At 42.9% G+C, this 23,839-nt stretch overlaps 2 protein-coding genes and 1 long non-coding RNA gene across 5 annotated transcripts in view; 1 reads left to right on the top strand and 2 right to left on the bottom strand.

Annotated features, from left to right (window-relative positions):
* Positions 1-9,108, bottom strand: part of LOC310828237 — a 28,551-nt gene extending 19,443 nt beyond the window's left edge. Inside the window, exons 1-4 of one of the 3 annotated variants that reach the window (XR_014556763.1) lie at positions 8,914-9,108; positions 5,014-5,070; positions 3,784-3,897; positions 2,852-3,350 (exon numbers count right to left, since the gene is read on the bottom strand). This is a non-coding gene — a long non-coding RNA (uncharacterized lncRNA). Of the gene's footprint in view, positions 1-2,851; positions 3,351-3,783; positions 3,898-5,013; positions 5,071-8,913 lie in introns of those variants that run through there. The other 2 variants (XR_014556764.1, XR_014556762.1) reach the window with 2 other exon arrangements.
* Positions 9,109-9,272: 164 nt separating this feature from the next.
* Positions 9,273-14,510, top strand: TOMM7 (translocase of outer mitochondrial membrane 7). The gene is made up of 3 exons (XM_083705452.1): positions 9,273-9,405; positions 11,056-11,104; positions 14,273-14,510. Exons 1-3 carry the CDS (start codon positions 9,303-9,305, stop codon positions 14,286-14,288), a joined length of 168 nt encoding a protein of 55 aa, XP_083561578.1. The 5' UTR covers positions 9,273-9,302; the 3' UTR covers positions 14,289-14,510.
* Positions 14,511-17,584: 3,074 nt separating this feature from the next.
* Positions 17,585-23,839, bottom strand: part of IL6 (interleukin 6) — a 70,090-nt gene continuing 63,835 nt past the window's right edge. The window contains exons 3-6 of the mRNA XM_083705432.1: positions 23,379-23,578; positions 20,517-20,627; positions 19,858-19,995; positions 17,585-18,828 (exon numbers count right to left, since the gene is read on the bottom strand). Of these exons, the coding sequence (XP_083561558.1) occupies positions 18,661-18,828; positions 19,858-19,995; positions 20,517-20,627; positions 23,379-23,522 (561 nt within the window). The 5' untranslated portion in view covers positions 23,523-23,578 and the 3' untranslated portion in view covers positions 17,585-18,660. The remainder of the gene's footprint in view (positions 18,829-19,857; positions 19,996-20,516; positions 20,628-23,378; positions 23,579-23,839) is intronic.

Genomic DNA, 23,839 nt, shown 5'->3' with positions numbered 1-23,839 from the left:
GGGGTGACGCCAGGAATCCCTTTAAGGAGTGAGTCCATTAGATTCTGGAATATGCCTGGTGCCACACTGACACCGAATTGCAGCCGCTTTACCCTGAACGCTCCTCTGTGCGTCACAATTGTCTGTGCCTCTGCTGTGGCCTCATCTGCTGGAAGCTGTTGATATGCTTGGGCCAAGTCCAGCTTGCCAAAAATTTTCGACCCAGCCAGGGTGGCAAGGACATGGCTGACCACTGGCACTGGGTATGCATGGGCCGTGAGGGCCTTGTTTATGGTACATTTGTAGTCTGCGCAGATGCGGACTGAACCATTAGGCTTGACGGGTGTGACGATTGGGGTTTCCCAGGGGGCATTAGGCACCGGCTCCAGCACTCCTTGCTCCACAAGCCGGTCCAATTCCTCGTCTATACGGGGTTTCAGGGCGAACGGGACCCGGCGGGCCTTTAGCCTGACCGGTCGTACTGCGGGGTCAAGCTGTAGAGCAATGGGGGGGCCCGTATACTGTCCCAATTTCCCATCGAAAACCTCTGGAAATTCCTTGCATATGGCATCCACGTCCACTTGTAAGGTAGTGTGGTTCACCCCGGTGATGGCTAGCCCCAGTGGTCCAAACCATGCCAATCCCAGTAAGCTAACGTAGGGGCCCTTGACCACAAGCAAGTCCAGTTGCCGCGTCCGCCCTCGGTATTGCACCCTGAAGGTCCCCACCCCCATTGTGGGGACCTTACGTTTCTGGAAGTCCCGGAGGGTGAATGGGGCCGGCCTGAGTTTGGGACCCCCAGTAGGACACAGTTTCCTTAAGGTCCTTGCCGAGATTATGGATAGATTTGAACCCGTGTCAAGCTCCATGCGGCATGGGGGCCCCTCTATCCGTACCTCTACATAAATTTTCTCTATGTTGGGGTAGGGCAACTGGTATACCTGGACGTCCGTGAGCTCCGTCGAGTTGCCTTGGTGCGTTGGGCCCCGGGACCTGGGGCTCTTGGATTGCTCATCTGATGCCTGGCGTCGGGTGGGCCGAGCCCGACACACCCGGGCGATGTGTCCCAATTTTCTGCACTGCCTGCACTCTACGTTGCGGAAACGGCAGGTCCTCCTCTCGTGACTTTCCCCGCAGCTTGCGCAGTTCCCTCCTTCTCGTTGAGGCAGCTGTGGTATGTGGGCTGCTTGAGTGTGCTGCTGTACTCGGTGCACCTCCTCCCTGTCAGATCCTGAGTCGTCGGTGAGGTCTTCGTGGTGAACCCTCGGTTGGGATGGCAGGCTCGGCCGTGCCTCTTGTGTCGACCTCTTGGCAGCTTCCGTTGCCAGGGCCTCCTCCAGAGCGACTTGGAACGTTAGGTCCTTCTTAGCATAGAGGCGTCGTTGCAGCTTCTCACCCTTCAGGCCACCGACGAGGCGGTCCCGAAGCATGTTCTCCAGCTCTGAGAAGTTGCAGAACCGGGCGGCTTGGCGGAGAGAGGTCACAAACCCAGTTATGGTTTCCCCAGGGGCTTGCCACTTTGCGTAGAAGGCATTTCGACGAGCCACCACTGAGGGCTGTGGTGAAAAGTGCCCCTTAAGCTGTTCCATTATTGTTTTGTATGGAACAGTAGCGACGTCTTCAGGCGCAAGGAGAGCCCGGGCGATTTCAAATGTCTCCTCTCCGCAGACGCTGAAGAATATTGCCCTCTTCTTGGCGTCTTCTTCATCGGTGACCCCTTTGGCTTCTAGGAGGAAGGTAGAACGGGAGGCGTACGCTTCCCAGTCTCCCGTTGCTGGGTTGAACGGCGAGAAGCTGCTGTCGGTTGCCATTCTGAGTTCCTTGTGTCCCGGAGCTGAAGCCTGGATACACGGTGCGAGGCAGCGGTGCGGCAGGTGGCGGTGCTGCGGTGCTGTGTGTGGCAGTCAGCTCAGCGGGATCCCACCTTCGTCGCCAGTGAAATATACTCAGAGTCGCAAAGTGATTTCATGCTCTTTATTCAGCTCATAGTGGTGAGGAGGAATGAATGAATGTCCCCTCAAAGTATCTGCTTTATATACATTATTTACACAATGGGCTGCACATGATTGGCTAATTCTGGAATTCTACTGTAAGCCAAACAGGTTGTGGATTCACTTATATCTGGAGCATGATTGGGTGGTTCCTGCCAACCAATCATATTGCTGCATTGTTCTAGGACCAATCAGACTGCTGCATTCTGAATCCTATTGTTCTAGGACCAATCAGACTGCTGCAATTTGGATCCTATTGTTCTAGGACCAATCAGACTGCTGCAGTTTGGATCCTATTTAACTCAGTACATAACAACTGCATAGTAAGGTGACTGATTTTACCCTGAGTGGGCAGAAAGTGTATAGGCTAAGTAGGCTGAAGCCTTGGGCCTCTAAATCTAGGGGGCCTCCCCAGCCCGCCCCCCCCAGCGGACAGTCTCCCTTCTCCCCAAATTGCAAACCCAAGACTTCATGCAAGGGCAGGGCAACTCGGGCCCAGCAACTATGAGACTTAGGGCCAGCCAGTGGGGCCCAATTTTAAACTTGAGGGCCCAATTTGAAATTTTTTTTGTGGGGCCCTAGTTCACAGCCAAAGTCTGCAAAATCTTAGAGATATAAATTCGTGTGCTAGGTCATTTTCACAAGGTCAGCAAAGCCATTCAGAAATCAGGCCTGTTATTGAGTTCTTGTGCAAGTTTGTACAGTTCACTTCTGGATTATTTTTTTTAAGGAAAATTGGAGAAGATTTTGATGAGCTTGAGAAACAAAGCAAAAGCAACCTTGCCAAATGTTAACCACAAAACAAGGCGACAAAGAGTGAGGGAACGGCAAAGAAATGACAGAAGTGCACCTGATGCCTTAGATGCACTTTAAGAGATAACTTTAGGATAAAATCATTTATTCCTATATTAGATGCACTTGAAGCCAATATAAAAAGAAGTACTGTGTACAGTGATATTGCACAATTATTTTCTATTCTTGCTATCCTGATAGTATCCAAGCAAGAAATTCAGCAAGGTGTTGAACTGTTGATGGAAGCATATCCAGAAGATATTCCTAATGTGGGAGCAATTTTGTGGCTATTTCTTAGCTTTATGGTCACTAACAGCTCGGGAAAGAGTAGTTTTTCAAGACTCAAAAGAATTAAAAATGAATTAAGGGCCATAATGTCTCAAGAGGGGCTGTCCGCATTCTGCACACTGAAAGTGACAAACTTAGACAAACAAATTTTGATGAAGTTTTCTGATGTCCTTTAGAGGAGAAACTGAATTGCAGAATTTTAAATACCCGTCATCATCCTTGGCTTCACTCAAGTGATCTTTTTCAAGAAATCGGCAGACTATGGCAGAAGATAAAGTCTTTTCTGTTAAACACTGCCATCTAGTGGTGAAAGATAAAACTACCCTTTTAAAACGGCAATAGTCTCCCATTTCCTTTGGTTAACATACAGAGTTTAGTAAATGTTTATGCATTTTTGTCTTCTGAATTCATTTAAATATTTATGTATTTAATATAAATTTATTATTCAATATTTTATTTAAAAATCAGAACTTTTAAAAAATCACACTTCAAACATTTCTTTAAAATACCACCTTCCCCTAGCTCCTCTTGCTATATTGTGCTGTCTTAAATCTTATTCCTGAAACTCTCTCCCAGCAAACTTTTGGTCTTAAAAATGCTTCAAATTATGTAAATTCCAACTGCTGACACACCTTTGAAAAACTACTTCTAGTTTATCCTACATTCCACAATCCTTTTCCACATTTCCATAAATGTCTAACCCTCTTTAGGCTGCAATCCTATACCCTCTTACCTGGTAGGAAGTCCCATTAAACGATTAGACTGCGTAGAATTGCACTGTTGGTAACCAAACTCTGAAGAACTTCTCTTTGATATCCTGCTGACTATTTCCTCCGTCTTTCTAAAACTCCAGAATAAAATATTTTTGTAAGTTTACTCAAATTATTAGCAACTTAACTTAGCAAAACAAAATTTCCTGCTTGATCATTTTTCATGTTGCAACTGTGCTCCTTTTGCTATGAAATACTGACCATCCTCTAGTCTCACACTCCAAATTTATGCTCTGCTTTTATTACCTTTTTTATGTTAACTATTGCCCCCTTTCCTTAGCTCAGAAAGGGCAGAGATTTGCTGGTAGTACAGAAGACGGTCCAGAGGTAGCTCAAGCAAACTCCATTGAAGACAGGGAGAGGGAAATTATTTCCAGAAACAGAATAAAGTAATAAAGTAGAATAAAGTAGCTAGCCAAACTGCTAAGGAAGGTGTGTCTTTTCAAATCATGTTTGAAATGATTTGCAGGCTTAGTATCTTAGAAGGCTTTGTGTCTTTGGGCACAGGGAACATAAAATTGTATTATCTTGAGGAGAAGTTTCTGCAAAGATGCACATTGGCACATAGAACCAGCCAGGTCACTATGGAATAAAGTTAGCCCAAAGGAATTGTGTGACAGAAATTTATTTATTTTATTAAATTTGTATCTCACCCTTCCTTCCAAAGGAACCCAGGAATATAAAAGCAATAGCAAAACTTAGTATTAGGAGATATTTGTTTCCTTTTAGCTTAAATATATTCTGTAGGTTTTGCTTTTTGAAAGAAAGAGGAAGTGACACATGATAAACCTTTCACAGCAGGGGAAGCCGGTTTGGTTCCTGGTTGTTAAGAGCTGTAGCCTAACAACATCAGTAGGTCACCACATTAGGTACCTCATTAGTTACCTCTGCTTTGCACTTTATGAAACTATGATATTGCCCCTAGGTTACTAATAGTTAACCTAGATGTACTTACCTAGGTTTTCTAGAAAGACAAGTGTCTATAAATCTAGTAAACAGAATTAAAATAACTGTAAAGGTACATTTAAACGTACTTTATCTGTCTATCTGGCCTCAGAAAATCCTTTGAGCCATCAGATCTGTGTTTAACACTTTACAGAAGTATCCACAATCAGTTCAGGGTTTTCATCTTTGGCCAGATATTCTATTCACAATGACATAAGCTGAAAATGAAATACATCATTGCAATATACCTTAGATGGAAGTAAAGACATGGCAATGTTGTAAGTCTGCATCTTTTATTACAGAATCTACAAAAAGAAAAAAGAAATCTAGGATTAACATTTGAAAAGGTATTTTGTTGGTCCACCTTCATGCAAGATAATCTTCACATACAATCCTCATTCTTTGAAACTCCAGTGATTAAATTCATCTTTTTTTTAGAGTTGAATTCGTATTTATGTCTTAGCTTCAATTACCATTTTAATAAATTATTACCAGCTTCCTGAAAATCCTTGCTATTTTAAAATTTTATTTCTTAGACCTTATTTTATACAGCCTCTGTAGCACAACTTGTACAGCACTGACTCGAATAAAAGTTGTAAGCAGTCAAAAATTTGGGCCAACATCAAATGTTACACTAAGAACTAAGCAACTGCCACCAAAATGAGCTGCTACTACTGTATGTAGTTAGTAACTTGCAATGCTATTTTTCTGGAAATAGAGTTGCCAGAACTCACCATGAACACTTCCCTTGTTCTCTTAAATGGTAATGGCACCCTCCTGAGACGTGCCAGAACCCACCCAAAAGGTGCCAGAACTGAGTTCCTCCTGAAAAAGAGCCCTGGTAATTTGACATTTCTACATATACCTTGTCAAGGAAGCAGCTAAGTTAAGACATCACATTCCCCCCTTTCTTTTCCTCCTTTCCTCCCACTCCAATTTAATAACTCAGCAATTTACTGTATACTGCAAACTCCTTGTGCTAGAATTTGAAGAAGTATAAGAAGCTGTGCACACCAAGACTACAGTGCTGTAAATAATAGCTTTCTCTCTCAGCTAAATGTTATCCTCCTATCACGGCAATTTTTAAGCATTTTGCAATTTGCTGCTTCTTAGAGGATCACACATTTTTCTAATGCTTCAACTGTCACATTGGAGACTGTTTGAGAAGTTTCCAAATTACCCCAGCTTTGCAATTCAACCGTGCAGAAGGTATGACAAAAAACCAGCTAGCTAGTGGATGGGCTCTGCTTGGTTTGTGGATGCTCTTTATGCTGCAAATATTTGTTAGTCTGGACACAACTGTTCTGGGTTTATTCAGCCTCCCAAACCTAAAATGTCCAATTGACAAAATAGGGTAGATTGTGGGTCAAAAAGTCACTCTCCCAAGCTGGGTTCTAAATAGTGAGGCACACAAGCCTCCAGCTTCATACCAAGTGGGCTGCAATAGTATTTTGACATGGAACCCATGGGTCACCCCCCCCCCACCAGCCAGTTAAGCTAATCAAGGTGCCAGGCTTTTGAAAGGAGGTGCAAGGCTCTGGCAGGGTCTTAGAGCTCTCCCACCTCCTTCACAAAGCAGGAAAAGTGCTCAATATGCCTTATGAAGCAGGAGGGACTCTAGGACCCTGGCAAGAGCCCTTATGCCTCCTGCCCATAGCCTAGCCTAGCACCTCATTTACCCAGCTTTGGGAAGACAGTGCAAGGACTGCCTCCAACATTCTCTATCAGTGTATGTAGAGGAGCAGAATTTTAAATAGTAATAAAATTTATGAAACCCGCAGGTTAGCTCATTTATATATTTCATAACTGAGATTCAACTGCACTTCAATTTGGTTTAAAGGTAAAGGTATCCCTGCCCGTACGGGCCAGTCTTGACAGACTCTGGGGTTGGTGCGCCCATCTCACTCAAGAGGCCGGGAGCCAGCGCTGTCCGAAGACACTTCCGGGTCACGTGGCCAGCGTGACAAAGCTGCATCTGGCGAGCCAGCGCAGCACACGGAAACGCCGTTTACCTTCCCGCCAGTAAGCGGTCCCTATTTATCTACTTGCACCCGGAGGTGCTTCCGAACTGCTAGGTTGGCAGGCGCTGGGACAAAGCAGCGGGAGCGCACCCCGCCACGGGGATTCGAACCACCGACCTTTCGATCGGCAAGCCCTAGGCGCTGAGGCTTTTACCCACAGCGCCACCCGCGTCTCCTCAATTTGGTTTACATTCACGCCAATGCAAAACTGATAAAATGTAACTGTTCTAATCGAGATGTGTATCAGAAAATGCTGATGTGGCACCTGTGGGCACACATGCTTTCCCTGGTGCCTCCCTTGCTGAAAACCCAAATTCTACTGGAGTTATCAGTACTGGTTTTAGTGCATGGTTGCAGTGTTTGTGTGATGCCCAAAAGAGTTCCTCCAGCTTGTTAAGTATGGCCCCTAAAGATAGACATACAATTTCATACAATTTCAGTGAAGGGTGGGCTAAGAAGAAACCCAAGACAGGCAATCTCCCTAGTGCATCTGAAACACTTCAGAAAAGTCTCTACAAACTGGGTGAACCGATGATAAAATGGCAAATCAGGTTCAATGCAGGTAAGAGCAAAATGACACGTACTGGCCAAATCTATACACTAATGGCATCTGAATTCACTGCAGATAAATTCATGGAGGATGGACAAATTCATGTAGATAAATTCATGGCGACTAGCCATAGTGGTTTTATACTACCTCCATGGCTAGAGGCAATAGATCTCTGAATATGAGTTGATAAAAACGCCAAGTGGGGAGACTGCTGAAGCACTCATATTCTGCTTGTAGGGATACCCTTTGGCATCTGGGAACAAGATGCTGGAGTAGATAGATGCCTTATGAGGAATGGTTGAATGAATTGGGTATGTTTAGCTTGAAAAGAAGAGACCGAGAGGAGATAGGATAGCCATCTTCAAATATCTTAAACACTGTTGCATGGAGCGAGCTTGTTTTCTCTTGCTCCAGAGCCTAGGACCCAAACCAATGGGTTCAAGTTAACAAGAAGAGACTCTGACTAAACATCAGGAAGAACTTTCTGACAGGAACAGTGGAACAGACTCTCATGAGAGGTGATAGACTCTCCTTTCTTGGAGGTTTTCAAGCAGAGTTTGGATGTCTATCTCATATATGATCTAGTTGTGATTCCTGAATTGTGGGGTTAGAGTAGATGACCCTCAGGATCCCTTCCAACTCTACAATACTGATTTCATGATCCACCCAACAAAGGAAGCATGCTTTTTTCTTATTCAATCATTTTCCCATATGCAAATTTAATCAAAACTCAAAGGGCAGATCTACAAGGGTTGGTTTACTTGAACATCAGCTGGGGCTGGGGGGGGGAGAGATGACAAAAGCAGGACATGACAAAGGTTTAAAAAACTGTGCATAGTGTAGAGAAAGTGGCTATAATTTTTTCAAGGTGTTTTTTTAAAAAAATTAATTTCTTGGTTGAAGGTTCAAGATATGTAAATGGAAATATTTCTCCATCCAAACATAATTGGCTACTACACCATTTGGCGAAGGCCAATAGCCAGGAAATGTTTTAAGCAGCAGCAGAAAAATACATGACAGAAAATCCACTTTCGAAGGCAGCACCTGTCAGAGTGCTAAATCCAGACAAACAGGGTTAGGCTAAGGTTACCAGATTTTTTTCAATGAATCTAGGGACACTTTTCAACTTCCTACTAAATAGATGGATTTTGTCAGGAGACTGATTTGTAAATCCGGGGACTCTCCCCGGGAAACGGCGACATCTGGTAACCTTAGGTTAGGCCAGTGGTAGAACACAGAATTTACATGCAAAAGGAAACGCTGTTGACTTCCATGCGGGCTTTGGAAGCAAAACTGAACTTCCACTCTTGGCGTTTGCCAGGAAGCCTGCGGAACTCACATCCCCTGCCTTCTCCCTCTTAACCTCAAGTGTAGGTGGCCTACCACGAGGGTCGGTCCACGTGCTAACAACTTTACCACGAAAAAACGTAACGAGCTGGCCCTTAAAAAACACTTCTGTGATGTTAGAGGGGGGGGACACTCCGTTTTAGATCATGTGTGAAGAACAAGCGTGCAGCGAGGTGCGTGTGTGTAATGCTCAGAAACGGGGTGGAGGGGGGATATTTGCCACGACTTACTCGGGCGGAGATAGGCAGGCACTACTATTAGCCGGGAAGAGCAACGAAATGGACCCACTGCGGCGGAAAAAAAACCCGACTCCTGCATGTAAGGATTTCCATCCAATATTGGCGCGTCCTCATCCGCCAGTCATGAAGCGGAGCCGATTTCAACACATTCTTTTTCGCTTCGCCCTACGCGGCAAGCTCGGCTCTAGGTTTCCCCAGCAGCGGCTGCCGTTCCCGCCTTTCCCAGCCAGCCTGAGGCGGCGCCGCTGCCCGACAACAAATCCTCGCCGAGTAGGCCTCCCCTCTGCGCGCATGCGCCGTAGCGCCAGGAAGCAAAAGGCAGGCCTTTCTTTACCACCCTCGCCTCTCGCCGCCTCCGACACGACGACGCGGCCGCCGCCATGCCGAAGCTGAGCAAAGAGTCCAAGCAGCGCCTGCAGCACTTGTTCAAGGGCGGGCAGTTTGCCATCCGGTGGGGCTTCATCCCGGTAGTACTCTATCTAGGTCAGTCCTGAGCTGGGGAGAGCAAGTAGGTTGCCGCGGGCGGCTTGGTCACGGGAGACTCGGTATACTCTGACTTGAGGCAGGCGGCGGGAGCGGGGCGGGGCAGCTTCCCGAACCGTTAACGGTCTTCCCGTCAACGGCTGTTTAGAGCGCGCGCGGCGCGGCTTCTTGGAACGCGGCGGCGACAGTGACGCAACCGGCGAGTCACGTGGCCGATTCCCCTCAGGTCCTCGTGATTAGCGGGGAGAGTTCCCTGTGGGGCAGAAGCCACTCATTGCCCTTGTCCGCTTCCGTTCCCTGAACCCAAATTCTCCGCTTCACAGCTCACTTTAGCGCTGCTAGTTTCGGATTTAACCTAGAGAAAAGGCAAGCAGGCTGTATCGTGAAAGCCCTTCTGTTTTTTCTTTCCTTTCCTAGTACTCGTTAGAAGGCGAGCTTGTGCGAATATGGTGATAGAAGGATCTCCTGTGACCTTGAGTGTTTCCCAAACATGGGTCTCTAGCTGTTTTCGGACTAGAATTCCCTTCACCCCTGACCTCACTGGTCTTGCCCGCTAGGGATGATGGGAGTTGTAGTCCCCAAAACAGCTGGCGACCCGAGAGTTTGGGAAACACCGCTTCAGACTGTCTGTGGGCGACACAACTGTTGGATGCTCTTGTGCGCTGAAAGCTATAACACCTTGCAAGAAGAAATAATTATATCCAGCAGTAAGCTGGGCTACATTTGTCTCTCTGGTGTGCTAGCTTTCTGCTTGAGTGAGCTGAATGGAGGAATAATCACTGACAATCTCCCCACCCCAGTTTGCAAGTTGCTTATAAATAATAGTTTAAGCTTTCAGAATTCTGTATTTCACGATTATGTGAACTCCAAAATGTGTTTAGGCATGACACAATGGTAAACATGGTTAAAATTGCTCACAGGTGTGTTCTTTCATTTGTGGTATCAGGAGTTTGCTTAGAAGTCAGCAGATTTCTGAAAAAACTAGAGGCCAATTTTTAGAATGTTCTTAGTCAGAATTTCCCAGGCCAAGCTCATTTAGTTCAGCAATGATTCTGTCCTATGAAGTGTCATTGACTTCTTTTTCATTTGCTGGGAAATAAATTATTCCATTATCCATGGGCCTGTTGTGCAGGACATTTCTTACTGAATTCCATTAACAATGCAGTAAAGTCCTATTTATTCGTAAGATCAGAGACTGTCTTTCTCTGTTTGGTGGATTTGGTGGGCAACGTACATCATGCCACAAAATAAGGACTGTTTTAGATGTCAGAGATACTTTAGAAGAGTATTCTTTCTTCCCAGGCAGATTATCAGTGCAGTTGTAACTTGGAAGTAAATCCTAATACATTTAATGGGGCTTACACTCAGGTAAGTATGGGGGTAGGCTTGCAGCCCAAGTCACCTGCTGGTGCAGAGGAGTGGGGTTTTCAATGTGTGTTGCTGAGCACGCAATAGAATGGACCCCTTTCTTTGCACTTCTACTTTATGGCATGTTGGGGTGGGCAGTGCAGGAGACTGTATCAAAGTGCAATGCTATCTATTACATTACTGTGGCTAGTCATGTGTGCATTAATTCTAGAAATATTTATTATATGTAAAAGCAATAATATATTCATGATATAAACTGACAGATACATTGTTTGTAACTAGGATTTAAGAGAGGTGCAGATCCTGGAATGCCTGAGCCAACCGTTCTGAGGTATGTTTTCACTAGTTAATACCTCAGCAGAAATAATGCCTGCTAAAGGAGAAAATAGAACATGTGCTTTGTGATTAACTTGGAGGGGAGAGTTTGAAACTTATGCTACAATCCTACACTCACTTACCTAAGAGTAAGTCCCATTCCATTTATACATCTCTTACACGTGCACTTACAGAAAGAAATATCACACAAATTATATTTTAACTGTTGCTATATTCTCATGTAAGGTGTAGGTCAGGATAAGTATATCATCAAGAGATATGACCTGATTGTGTCAAGTCCTCTTTTTCTTGGAATGAGCTTGCTTCAGTAACATTACAAACCAAGAACTGGTAACCATCGAATGATTTAAACACCGACAGCTTACCCTGCTTGAAACTGAATTTTTAAAAAGGCAGTGTATGTTGTTTGTTGTTTGATCAATGTACAAGGCATAGGCCTTCTGTTTCATTTTGTTGTTGCCTGATGGCACTAATAAGGCCTCGTCGAAAATATGAGTGGTTACATGTTAAGAGTTGGAATGAGGTGGAGAGTAGGAGCCTAATAAAACTAGACTAATAAAGCCTAATAAAACTAAGCCACTCTGAAGCCTAACAGTTTGTTTTCCAAACAGACTGTTAGGCTTCAGAGTGGATTAGTGGGAGAAACTTTTTTTGCTGTTGCTGAGGCATGAATAAATATAAAGTTTATGAATGACTACTAATGTTACTCCTACTGAGAGTAAGTCAATTTAAATCAGTGGACTTAAGTCAATTGATTTCAGTTGGTCGGTTTTGAGCATGATTTAGTTGTATATGACCAGTCAGAATCTACCTTCCAGGTATTGGTGGACTCCCACCATTCCTGGGGCTGATATGAGTTAAAGTCCAACAACATCTGAAAGGTGACAGGTTCTCCACCTGTGTCCTATGTGATCTCAGAGGTGGTTTAAAATTTCTGGTTTTTTGGTTTTGTTTTTTAAATTCAAAACAAACCAAATTCCTTTCTTATAAAATTCTGGAAGTAATAGAAAAAAACCATTGAAGCTTTTCATTAATTTCTCCTTGCATTTATGGCGCTTCTGCATGGTGACACTTTATTGTATGGATGCTACTGAGAATTGGCATTAATGTAACATTTTATCATTTAATATTCTACACTCTGCTGTCTGACTGCTGTTTAGACTCCTGTAATTAAACTGTCATGTAAAATCCCATTGTCTGTTTAAAAAATCTGCAGGTGATCAATTTATTCAATTTTATGTCTTGTCATCTGCCTGTGTTTTTGCATTTATGAGATTTAAAAGATAAAATGCATCCTCTTCTTAATACAAGACTTTCTTGTATTATCCAGTATGTTTAGGATATACAATTAAATGAGACTTGTTCTGTTAAGTGAAGTGCATGATGCCCAAATTGGCTTTGTTGGATTGTATGCAGCATACATACAGACACCCCCAATACACATGTACTCGCCAAGCATCCAGCACACTAACCACACTTGCACTTACATAATGTGCACATGCGAACACCCCTCCCCACACTCACTGCATATACAGCATATCCCCCCCACTCATACAGCACATACATTCACCAGGCACAGGTACACACAACTGGTGTGTTTCCAGCATTCCCCACTCAAGTGCCTTAGAGCTTCTTCCGACACTTTGGGATCACCGTTTTTGGTGACTGGGACCAAATTGCTATTAATTTCTGCACTAAAACATGGGGTTTCCATTACTGTGGCCTGAACCAACATGTGGTATTAAATCATTCATTCATTTAGATGTGTCACACATATTTGAAATGGTCAACACATTTAAGAAGTCTTTGTAGTAGTAATGAAATGGGTTGGGAAGGGAAGGGAAGAATGTGCTCCCCTTTAACTATTTTATATTTTTGTCAGTCCTTGGAATCTTGAAGACCAGTGGATGGGCAGAGAGAAAAAATGGATGTGATCATAGTGTTTACTATTTTGGGGGATAGTTTAGTAGCATAATTGGGGTGGACACTGACAGTGAACTCTTATGTTTACTCAAAAACTGGGACTTAATGGGACTTACTCCTAGGTAAAATGGCAGCCTAAATACACAATATCATAAATTTGCTCGGGATTAAAATGAGTGTAAATGAGATGAAGCATTGAGAAGATGCCACCAATTTCTTGTTTGTGGCTTGAACCATATTATTTAGTACCTAAATAATATTGCTGACTTTTAAAAGCAGAAACTGTCTTTCTAGCTATTATTTGTCCTTTCCAACCAGTCAACTGAGCTGACTATCATAACTTCACTTGCTTATTATGTTACATGTTTCATCTTTGATTTCACCCTGGTATGAGTGATAATAGATAGAATAATATCTTGAATTTTATTTCTAGAGTCCCTGATGGATTGCCAGGTTCCCTTGAAAATAATGGTTGGGATTGTGAGCATTTTTGGAGAGCAGTGTCATATGGATAAGCCTTAATATTACTTGTCTGTGTCAATATAGGTTACTTTCAAGATCAGTCATAATATTACAATTTCTTTAAGCCACCTCAGAATTGCACTGAAAGAATGTGACAGTATACTAAGAAAGAAAGAAAGAAAGAAAGAAAGAAAGAAAGAGCGAAACTAGAAGGCCGATAAAATACCCCCAAATGTATTCTACAGTCACATGAGTGTTAATTCCATCTTATATGGTTGGGTGTATTTAGCACTTTAAATATGATGGTGTTCCTAACGGCCACCTCAGTATCTGTTATGTATTGATGATTGAATTCAAACCTGAATCCAAGCCTAAACCCCACCTCTGTCACTGTTGGGTAGCCTAGGCTGACTATCCCTCAGCTGCAGGTGATTATCAGAGTGGAACTGAATAAAGTATCCCTAGTCTCTTCTAATGATTCTACATTTGCTCTGTTCTGTTAATTAATATGACTTACTTGCATCTGCACTGGCTGACCTTCCACGGTTGAATACATTATTGAATGTGTAAAGCTGCAGCTCTGTACTCAATTACATAATAATTACAACATTGAAATCAACAGGATTTGCTTCTCATTATACATGTATAGAACTGTGCTGTAAGTGACAAAGTTGTACTTTTTAGTATTTCTTGAAAGAGCTGTTCTGCTGGTAACAGCATTATAAGAGTTGTGATCAACTTAATTTTTCCCCCTTTTTTCTTCCTCCACCTCTCTTAGTCTACTATGGGGATGAAGGAGTTAACCACAGCATTATGGAAGCGGCTGCTGAGCAGGAAAAAAAGATGGAGATGCATGCATTCCAAAGGCTAGGAAAAACAACACTGAGCTATGCCACTGGCAAGCAGACTTCCCTGACAACATGGAATATGCTTACAACATAATGGAATTTCCATCTGTCTAATTTATTTGTGTTACACTTTCATTTTTTCCTTTAGAATAAATATTTTGTCTGAAATTCTTTAATGAGGAAATCTAATTTTTGCAGGTCATGACACATGTTAAGACTCATTTCCCTTTACATCCAACTGCTGGATTTCATAGAATTGTTGGAAGGGACCCTAAGGGCCATCTAGTTCAACCCCCCTGCAGTGCAAGAATCACAGCCAAAAAATTCCAGACAGATGGCCATCCAACTTCTGTTTTAAAAAATCCCACGAGGGAGAGTACTATCTTCCGAGGTACTTTGTTCCACTGTCTTAACATCTCCTGCAGTCAGAAAGTTCTTCCTAATGTTTAGTCAGAATCTCATTTCTTGTAATTTGAATGCATTGGCTTGAGTCCTATCCTCCGGAGCAGCAGAAACAAGCTTGCTCCATCTTATGTGTGACAGCCCTCCAGTTTTACTGTGTTCAGGCTAAACATAGCCTTATTATTTCAACCTCATCTTTGTAGTCTTCAGACACTGGGTTGTTCGTTCATGGGTTGGACAAAGTAATCTCTCTGGTGACACTGCAGAGGAAAAATGCTGCATATGCATAATCAATAAGCATTATCTTCAACAATGCCCTCCTTTCCACATACTTACAATAATAGTACAGACAGTTGAACCTTGACAAACCTTAGGCATGTCTGGGAGCCAGAGACTGCAGCTATGAAGCTACAGAAACCTAGAAGGTACTGTTATTTTTTTTACAAACCTAGCTTTCCTGGCAAGAGCGGGGTGGTGATATATCTGTTTGTTAGTTGTGGCTTGGAGAAAACACCATACTTCAAAAAGAGTCCTGGCTACTTGTGAGGAAGCCATTCCTAAGTGGTAAGGAATGTACCAACCAATAAGCCACTGTTTAGTTTTCCATTAGAATGTGTTTGACGTAGTATAGGGGGCACTGCTATGTGTTCGTCCTTTGCACGCACAGAGAAAGAAGATCAATAATTGCTTTACCAGTGTCCAACATTTCAAAAGCTCACTGGGTCAGCCCGTCAATTTACATCAGTGGCTAAGCAAAAGCTTGGAACGTCAGGAAGATTTGATCAGACCCCTGTTAGTCTTGGCAGTGGCAGAAAAAGAAGTATACAGTGTTGACGTGAGTGAAGCCCACTGCCCTAATGGGGGATGCAGAGCACTGCTCTCCAGTCAGTGTACTGACAATTTGTTGAACAGAGATGGGGCTCAAAAAAACACCCTGCCTTCCCCCGAAGAATAAAGGCGGTAACTAGCTGAGGAACCAGTTGTCAGAATCTGCTAAGATTTTGATTAGGTCTGAATATGTACATGCCTATACCTATCCACCACTTTGGTGATGACCTCTGGCTGCTGACTTGCCAACAAGCAAGATTCCCTTAGGTCTACTGTTCCCAGTATAGTGTCTTCAGACACACCCCTTAGCACTCTGCAAGCCCTCTGCTCCTGGTTTCAGTTTGGGATGGGGGGGGTGGGAGTGTCTTTTTGAGGTTGGGTGTTTCCTGTTTTTTTGTTCTCTGTTTTATTTTTGGAGGGATGTAGGTGATTTGCTAGTTGTTTGTGAGAGGATCTAAGCATAAACCGTTTGGGATATTTCTTTAGGCCCCACATGACAGCTTCCTAAATTTCCAAAAGTGACCCTAGGCCTAAAAAGGTTGGGGACCTTACTATGTCCGGACTCATACTTGACATCCAATAAAGATTGATATGTCAGTACATTTAACTCCATGATACATGTTCTTTCGGTTCCCAGAAAAGTCCAGGATGCAGAAGTTAAGAGTTGGTGTACGTAGCCAGATGGCAGTTCTGAGCGAGTCAGACTATTTCCTTCTTGCTATGCCTGAAGAGTGCCCAGGAAAGTAGAAGGATGGTGAGAGGAAGCTGCGTCAACTTTGTAGTGCAGTTAAGAGAATGAATTATGAAATATCTGGTCCAAGCTTCACTTCAGCTGTGGATTAGCTGAGTGGCTTTGGACAAGTAGCTGTTTCTTGGCTTCAGCTGCCCACCTATAGGTTGGGTATTGTAATACAGCATTGCCTATCAGGGTTTTTCCGAGGATTACTATGCTAATGTGTTTGGATTTAAGTATTTAGAAAAAGTACTACATCAAGAGATCTAATGAGGAAGCAGGACAAAGATGAAAGACTTATTTGGTTCAGTAGTACTTACTCCCAAAAGTGTACAGAAAACTGCAGTCTTAAGTATTATTAATTCACTCTAACTGCAAATGTCTACTAGGCAGGCTTGTTACTTATATAATAGAAATATCAATTATCAAAGTGCATACAGGCATACAGGCACATTCCAACATGCAGCAGCCACCCAAACAAAATCCACTGTTGTCTTTTAAGAATATCATCTTCCCCCTTTGGGAAAAGAAAATCAGTCTTCCATCATGCCTTTATTGTGGCTATCAGAAAAGGAAACATCAGCCAGGCTCCCTTCCATTGTTCCTACATTCAGCTTCGGAGAGCCTGTTACCACCCTCCATCTGCCATTGTGCAGACTACCAGAGGGATGTGGGGAAGCAGCCACCCCTGAATTGAAGCAATTTGTACAACGGAGCGTAATGAGCTCTCTCTAACCAGTACCTGAATGGGAGTGCTGTTTCAAATCTCAGTAGCAGCAGCATGAAGGGGTGGATAGGTGGCCTGAAAACTGAAACATGCAAAGGAGAAGCAACATAAGGTAATTTAAACAAATTGCTACTTTTTGTTACTATTTCTTTTGTTGATGTAGTTTCCCACCGTTGTTATTTAATGACAGGTAAGCTGCCTACTTGTGGGACGCGGGTGGCGCTGTGGGTTAAACCACAGAGCCTAGGACTTGCCAATCAGAAGGTCGGTGGTTCGAATCCCTGCGACGGGGTGAGCTCCCGTTGCTCGGTCCCTGCTCCTGCCAACCTAGCAGTTCGAAAGCACGTCAAAGTGCAAGTAGATAAATAGGTACCGCTCCAGCGGGAAGGTAAACAGCGTTTCCATGCGCTACTCTGGTTCTCCAGAAGCGGCTTAGTCATGCTGGCCACATGACCCGGACGTTGCACGCCGGCTCCCTCGGCCAATAAAGCGAGATGAGTTGGCCACAACTGGACCTAATGGTCAGGGGTCCCTTTACCCTTTACCTAAGCTGCCTTAGGATGTGAAAATGCCAAAAAGTGGAATATAAATCAAAGGCACAAAATTGAGTGTGAGCAATGTGATATATGTAGTTTGACACACACACACACACACACAGAAAAATTCAAATTTAATCTTCCCCAAATAAAAGCAAACATAAAAATAGGAAGAGCCCTTGCAGTCTGAAATGCATCTGGTCTCTAGCATTAATTTTAACCATTACTGTAGTTTGTGCGCGCTCTCTCTCTCTCTCTCTCTCTCTCTCTAGAGAGAGGGGGGGGGAACTAATACATATATGGATCCCATCCCCTTGAAAAACAGCCCACTGAAGATTCTGTATGTTCACTGGCCCCAGAATGTAAAATGTCTGTTGTAAAGAATGGAGTAGAATATATTGCAAGAACAGAAGCACTCTGTACTGCAACCTTTTGTTACAGCTCCCATTGGTAACATTACATCTCATGTTTAACATTTTCTAGCTCACTTTTGGAATGAACATATATTGAAAACATTTTGATCTACTAAAAGTAAAGGACATTTGCAGTAAACCTGATATAAACATGGTATTAACCCATAATACAGATGCAGTGCAATGAAGTAGTTTTTTAATAATTTATTTGGTTTATTCTCCATAAGGCCCCAGGGTGGGTTACAACAGTACAGTATAAAATATTAAATATTAAAATCAGTTAAAGCAGCAATAAAACAGATTGTCTTTTACTGTAAACCCATACAAATTTTTGTTTTCTAAAAAATATATTAAATATACTTTCCCAAAAAAATATCATGGTATAATTTAGCTGTATATTCTTGATCCATAATTTTCAAGTAAAATATTCAGTGAATACTGAAATGGTGTGGTGCTGACTCCCTGGTAAAATTGGCTGTGAGTCTTGGGAGTAAAAATGCATACACAAATTTAATAAATATATTAAATATCATAAATAACTGCAAATAGCATATTCCCAATTAAAGAAACAACATAGTGAGTTCTCAAAAAGGAGAACAACATGAGCCTCTGCTTCAACTGCAGATGTTTTGAGAACTGATATGCCCAGTTTTTAAAAGGCATTAGAACTCCTGGCCTCTTATAAGACACGAAGAGCCCTTGTAGTTTTCTGCATAAATAAAGTAAAATCTTGAAGTATGAAGTGTTTGATAAGTGTAACAGTCCAGCCTCTGTGTTCTCGAAGCTTTGCGGCAAGAATTTTCTGAGCGGCTGGATCCGGCAAGGTCACAGTTTCAGGATTGTTCATCTGTTAAGGGGAGGAAATAATAAAAGTTGTTGGTTATGATGCTGTTTTTTTATCAGATAAATGGATTTTACTCATCTTCAGGCAAGATGCTAGTTGGACGTATTTACAGATTGCAGAACCCTTTGTAACATGCAATGTTATATGTTTAAGTTATCTAGGAGTTCTCTAAGAAAAGGGAAAGATTGTGAATCCACTCTGGGAACTGTAGTTGTCCAAGGAGAATAGGGGTCTCCTAACAACTCTTAGCACCTTTAACAAGCTACAGTTCCCAGGTTTCTTGGGAGTAAGCCATGACTGTGGAGGTTTTCTGTAATCAAGCGGTAGATGAATTTTATTAAATAAATAAATAAATTATAATGCTTTTAAGCGCATAATGCAGATCACTCAAAGGAACAGTTATGCATACACTCTTCTCATCCAGAACCCAAAATATTATTGGATACAGTTTCTCTCTCAGCATTCTCTATCTTAAACCAAACCATTCACACAGCCAACTTTTGTAAGGGGCAAGTTCTACATTATAACCCCTAACTCTTTTTCCTATATAGGAATTATTTTGGGTAATGGTAATAACTCGCTGTTTCAAAAGTTAAGGACCTACTTAAATTGCATTTTAAAATACATCTATAGAACTCTACACATAGACAGGTCCTAATTCTACATGGAGGGGGAAATTGAAAAGTCTTATTTTCTTTATCAACCTAATACATAGTCCCCCTTCCTTATTAATAAGGCTTATTGTTACAGCTGGCATAAGCATAACTAACAATGTTTTTTTAGGTTATGTATTTGTTTGTTTTTCAATTGTAAACCGCCCTGTGATCCTCGAATGAAGTGTGGTATAAAAATTTAATAAATAAAAAGAAGTAAAACACCAAATGGGAAAAAATGTTTCCATTTAGTGCCTGTAGTGTTATATGTCCTTAACCAGAGTGTATTATGTGTTGTCTTCCAGAACTTCATAATCTTCTCACTCCATCTCTTTATCTCCCAGAACATTTATGTAGGATTAAATGTAATAGAACTTACCATTGATCTCAAGGTATTTGCCAGGTGCTGTGTGCTTGGCCGAAATGTTTCTGCAGTCTCAACAGAAGCCTCTTCTAAATATTCAAAGAATGTCCCGAAAGCATAAAGACCACTTGAAAGTCTTCCCAGACATGTTTCCTAAAACAGGAGAATAAATAAAAAGTTGTTAACGGAAATTTATGAGTCAGAAATATTACACTCATTACATTCCTTAACAAATATTTTATGGTGCAATAAAACTGTATGACTGGGGTAAGCAGTCAAAATACCGGTACTCTGAGATGAACAAAATATTACGAACAGCTTTGGAAATAATATGGTTGACTATATACACCAAACACTAATCATTCCTACTTAATTCTTGCTTTCATGCTACACAAATGCACAGCTTTTATCAATCCAGACTATAAGTGCTGTTGCTTATATAGTTAACATCAGCAAGCTTAGGGAAACTTCAGCATTTGCAAACATATTAAAAATGCTTAGTTCTAAAAAGGGAAACTCCAAAAAGAGCACAATGAGGTCTGAGCATGTTCAGTAACCATAGAATGAATGCTCCTTGACTGTTGGGAATGGGATGGAGTGGCAGGAATTCTGAACAGCAGAATTCAAGCAGCATTTTGTTGTTGGTCCCACTGGTTATGTATTAATAAACTTGCCTTTTCAAATCCAGTGTCATAGCATTTATCTTCTTGAGTGATCTTTGGAAGATTGAGATTATTCGTGGCCAGTTCCATCTTGCCTTGACAGGCGGCCTCCTTCTTACATAGCTAGTAAAACACAACAAGGTTTAATCAGACTTTTCCCCCATGACCACCATCCATATACCCCATGGAAGATGTAAACCTCTCTCAATCACTGACATTCATTAGGTGGTCTAAAATTGCTTTTCCTGTGGTCTTCTGACCCCTGGAGCTATCCCTAATCTGAAGATGCAGCAGTATTCACAATGCTAGGTCAATTTCAAATTGGAATTGTAATGTAAACTGAGAAAAAGGGATTCTGAATGTCAATTTGCAACTGTAACTCCACTTTTTAAACATTTCCTATAAAAACAGGTGTGCCCCTGCATTTTGAACTTCCCTGCAAAATATTGGGTTCTTCACTATGTTTAGCCAGGGTACCAAATTTCCCAAACCCGGAAAGCAGAACAAAAAACAAGACTTCCAATCTCAAATCATTCATTTTTCTATAAATCTTAACTTTTTTGGTGAATATTAGTATGATGTAATAAGTGAATAAGGAAAGAGGACAGGAATGTATTGAGCACTATATTTTTATATATAGAAAAGCACATACTGCTACTAAAGCAAATGTGTATTCCTAAATAAGGGTGACCAATAGAAGACGATAGAAGGGTGACCAATAGAAGACCAATAGAAGACGATAGATTTCTCCTAGAAATACCCAGCGCTTCGCCATCACTCAAACTCTGGCCATCAGCCCATATCTAACCATGTCGCCTCAGAAGTAACTCCCAGGTAAGTGGCACACAAAAGTGCTAGCTTGGCCCCACGACTGTGGGTGCCCGGGGCCGTGGGTGCCATGCAGCGTGCACGGCCCTGGCACCAAAATTTGTGGGTGCCTAGCCCCTTCATGGGGAATTTTGTGGGTGCTCAGGCACCCAGGGAGCTGGCGGCACCTATGGCAGCACATAAAGGCTACAACTTAAGTTTGCATATATACAAGGAATGTAGGGTTTAGAGGGTTACTGTATGGAGGCTCTGAAAGTATTGGCGTGCATGTGTATTTTTTAAAAAATTACACAGATTTATGACACAGTAAAATGTCTCAAGTGTGGCGTTCAGAAAACCAAAAATATAAAGAATGCACAAAATAATAACAGTTGAAATAACAGTAGAATGCCAGAATATATTTTTAAAAATTCGTTCAGAAAAGGCTTGAGTAAATGAAATGGTCATAATCACACTGAAAGAGTAGGTTGTTCAAGGAAAAGTATAATAGGCTGATGAGATAGCAGTACTAACTGCACCATCTGGACCAAACTCAAGGGCAGCCCCATATAGGGTACATTGCAATAGTCAGTTCCTGAGATTTTCTCTGCCCAGGAATGGCCATAACTGGCCAATCAGCTGAAACTGGTAGAAGGCACTCTTATCCACAAGTGACAAAAGTAGCTCTACAAATTCGTTCCTTCAAGGAAGCACAACCCTGGTCCAGAGCAGGTAATGAACGACCAACTTCCTGACATGGGAACCGCCTACCCACATGGTTTACCTGTTGCTTTATCATCCTTTGCTTTGTGACATACTTTATATACACAAGCTGTGTTTTAAATAAATATAGTTTAAATTGTGTTCGCTGAGCCCGTATTTTATACAGTCTTATATGATGTTTGTTTGTTGATGTGTGGTGTGCTATGCCTAATAAAGGATTTTGAATTTGAATTTGAATAAATATAGTTCTATTAAATGCTTCCTATGTGTATACTGCCCTTTCCTGGTTTTGCTCTGAAGGTTTCTGCTCTACATTTCGGTATCCTCACAGTGTTGGATGAGGGTACAAATCCCCACTCAGCTCTGAAGCCCAGCAGGAGATCTCTAGTCACTTCTAGGCCTAACTTACTTCACAGAGTTATTATGGGGCATAGGAACCAGCTCCTAAAGGCCGAGGTTCCTTTGCCGCTGCCCTACCAAATATTTGAGGTGGTCGCATCCCATAGTTGATGAACATTGCCATTCAAATGGTTTGAGAACCCTGTAGCCCACCTTTAGCCCCTTGGAGGAAAGGTGGGATATAAATATAATTTTAAAATCCTTTAGAAATCCTTGGGGGCAGTTCAAACAAAATTCTTATTGGGCACTTACATTGTTGGGAGTTACCAAATAATAATAATAAAAAGCACTGCTTAGTCCTGTATCCTGCCTTTCCTGGGTTCCTGTACAGGGCTGGCCAACTTCCAAGAGACTGTGATCTACTCACAGAGATAAAAACTGGCAGTGATCTACCCCCTTTTTGGGGGGTTCAGTTCAAAGTTGTTGACCTTCTTTAGGGAGGAGAAAAGCCCCGTTTTTAGGGGTGCAGGGCAAAGGTGTTGAGCTATTTTTAGGGGAGCCAAAGTTTTTAACTTCTGTGGGGGGAGCCACTGATCTACCGGTGATCTGCCACAGACATCCAGTGATCTACTGGTAGATCATGATCTACCTGTTGGACGTGCCTGCATGCTTTTTGGCCTGCTAGAATCCACTTCACTGCTGCTGTTCGTTTGCAATAAATGCTTTTCTTATCTCAACCGTCCTTCTGCAAAGAGATCTGTCTCTAGCTGCTGGTGTCCTGGGAGCGCAAACGCCCCAAGGCGTTGTTGCGAGGCTCTGTCCGCCCTTGAACCATTGGAAAGATGCACTCCCTTCTCCAGGCTTAGGAGCAGAAGGAGCTACCGGCGCACTAAGCTTGAAAAGTTGTAACACCCCAGCTAAGAGAAGGAAAGGAGATGCCCGAGTCCCCGCCCCAAGAAAGGACGCGCGCTCGTTTCTCCTGGCGCTCTGCGCGCTCGCTCTCACCTCTCGAGTCAACCCGGCCGCTCTTCCCTGCAGCCAGCGCGCCAGGTCCACGCATTTCTGCAGCTGGAGGCGCTCGGGTGGCACCGTCCTGGCCGAGGAGTCCTCGCTGAATTCGGACTCCCCGGAGGAATCCCCGACAGGCATAGCCTCTGCCCTCAGGAGCAGCAGCAGCAGGAGAGCGACGGCAGCCCCAAAAACACCTGATGGGAGAAAAAGGAGGAAGTTAGGCAAGCTGAACCAAGGAGGTTCCCGCCGGCTGCAGCTGCGCGCCAGGCTGCCCGGCCAAGTTGGAGACGCTCCCTTGCAGAACGGGAGGAGTCCGCCAAGGCGGCTGCCAACTCACATGCCAGCGGAGCCTGCATGGCCTTCTCTTCTTAGGCTTGACCCTCTTTGCTGCCTCGAGAAGCTTTGTAGCTTTGGGGGCTGTAGAGCTGAGTGAGTTGTAGGGCATTTCTGAACCT

Source organism: Podarcis gaigeae (assembly GCF_964106915.1).
Source record: "Podarcis gaigeae genome assembly, chromosome: 12".
In the NCBI taxonomy this organism is placed as follows: domain Eukaryota; kingdom Metazoa; phylum Chordata; class Lepidosauria; order Squamata; family Lacertidae; genus Podarcis; species Podarcis gaigeae.
Note: the sequence above shows the minus strand (reverse complement) of the source record. Positions and strands in the feature narration are given on the sequence as shown.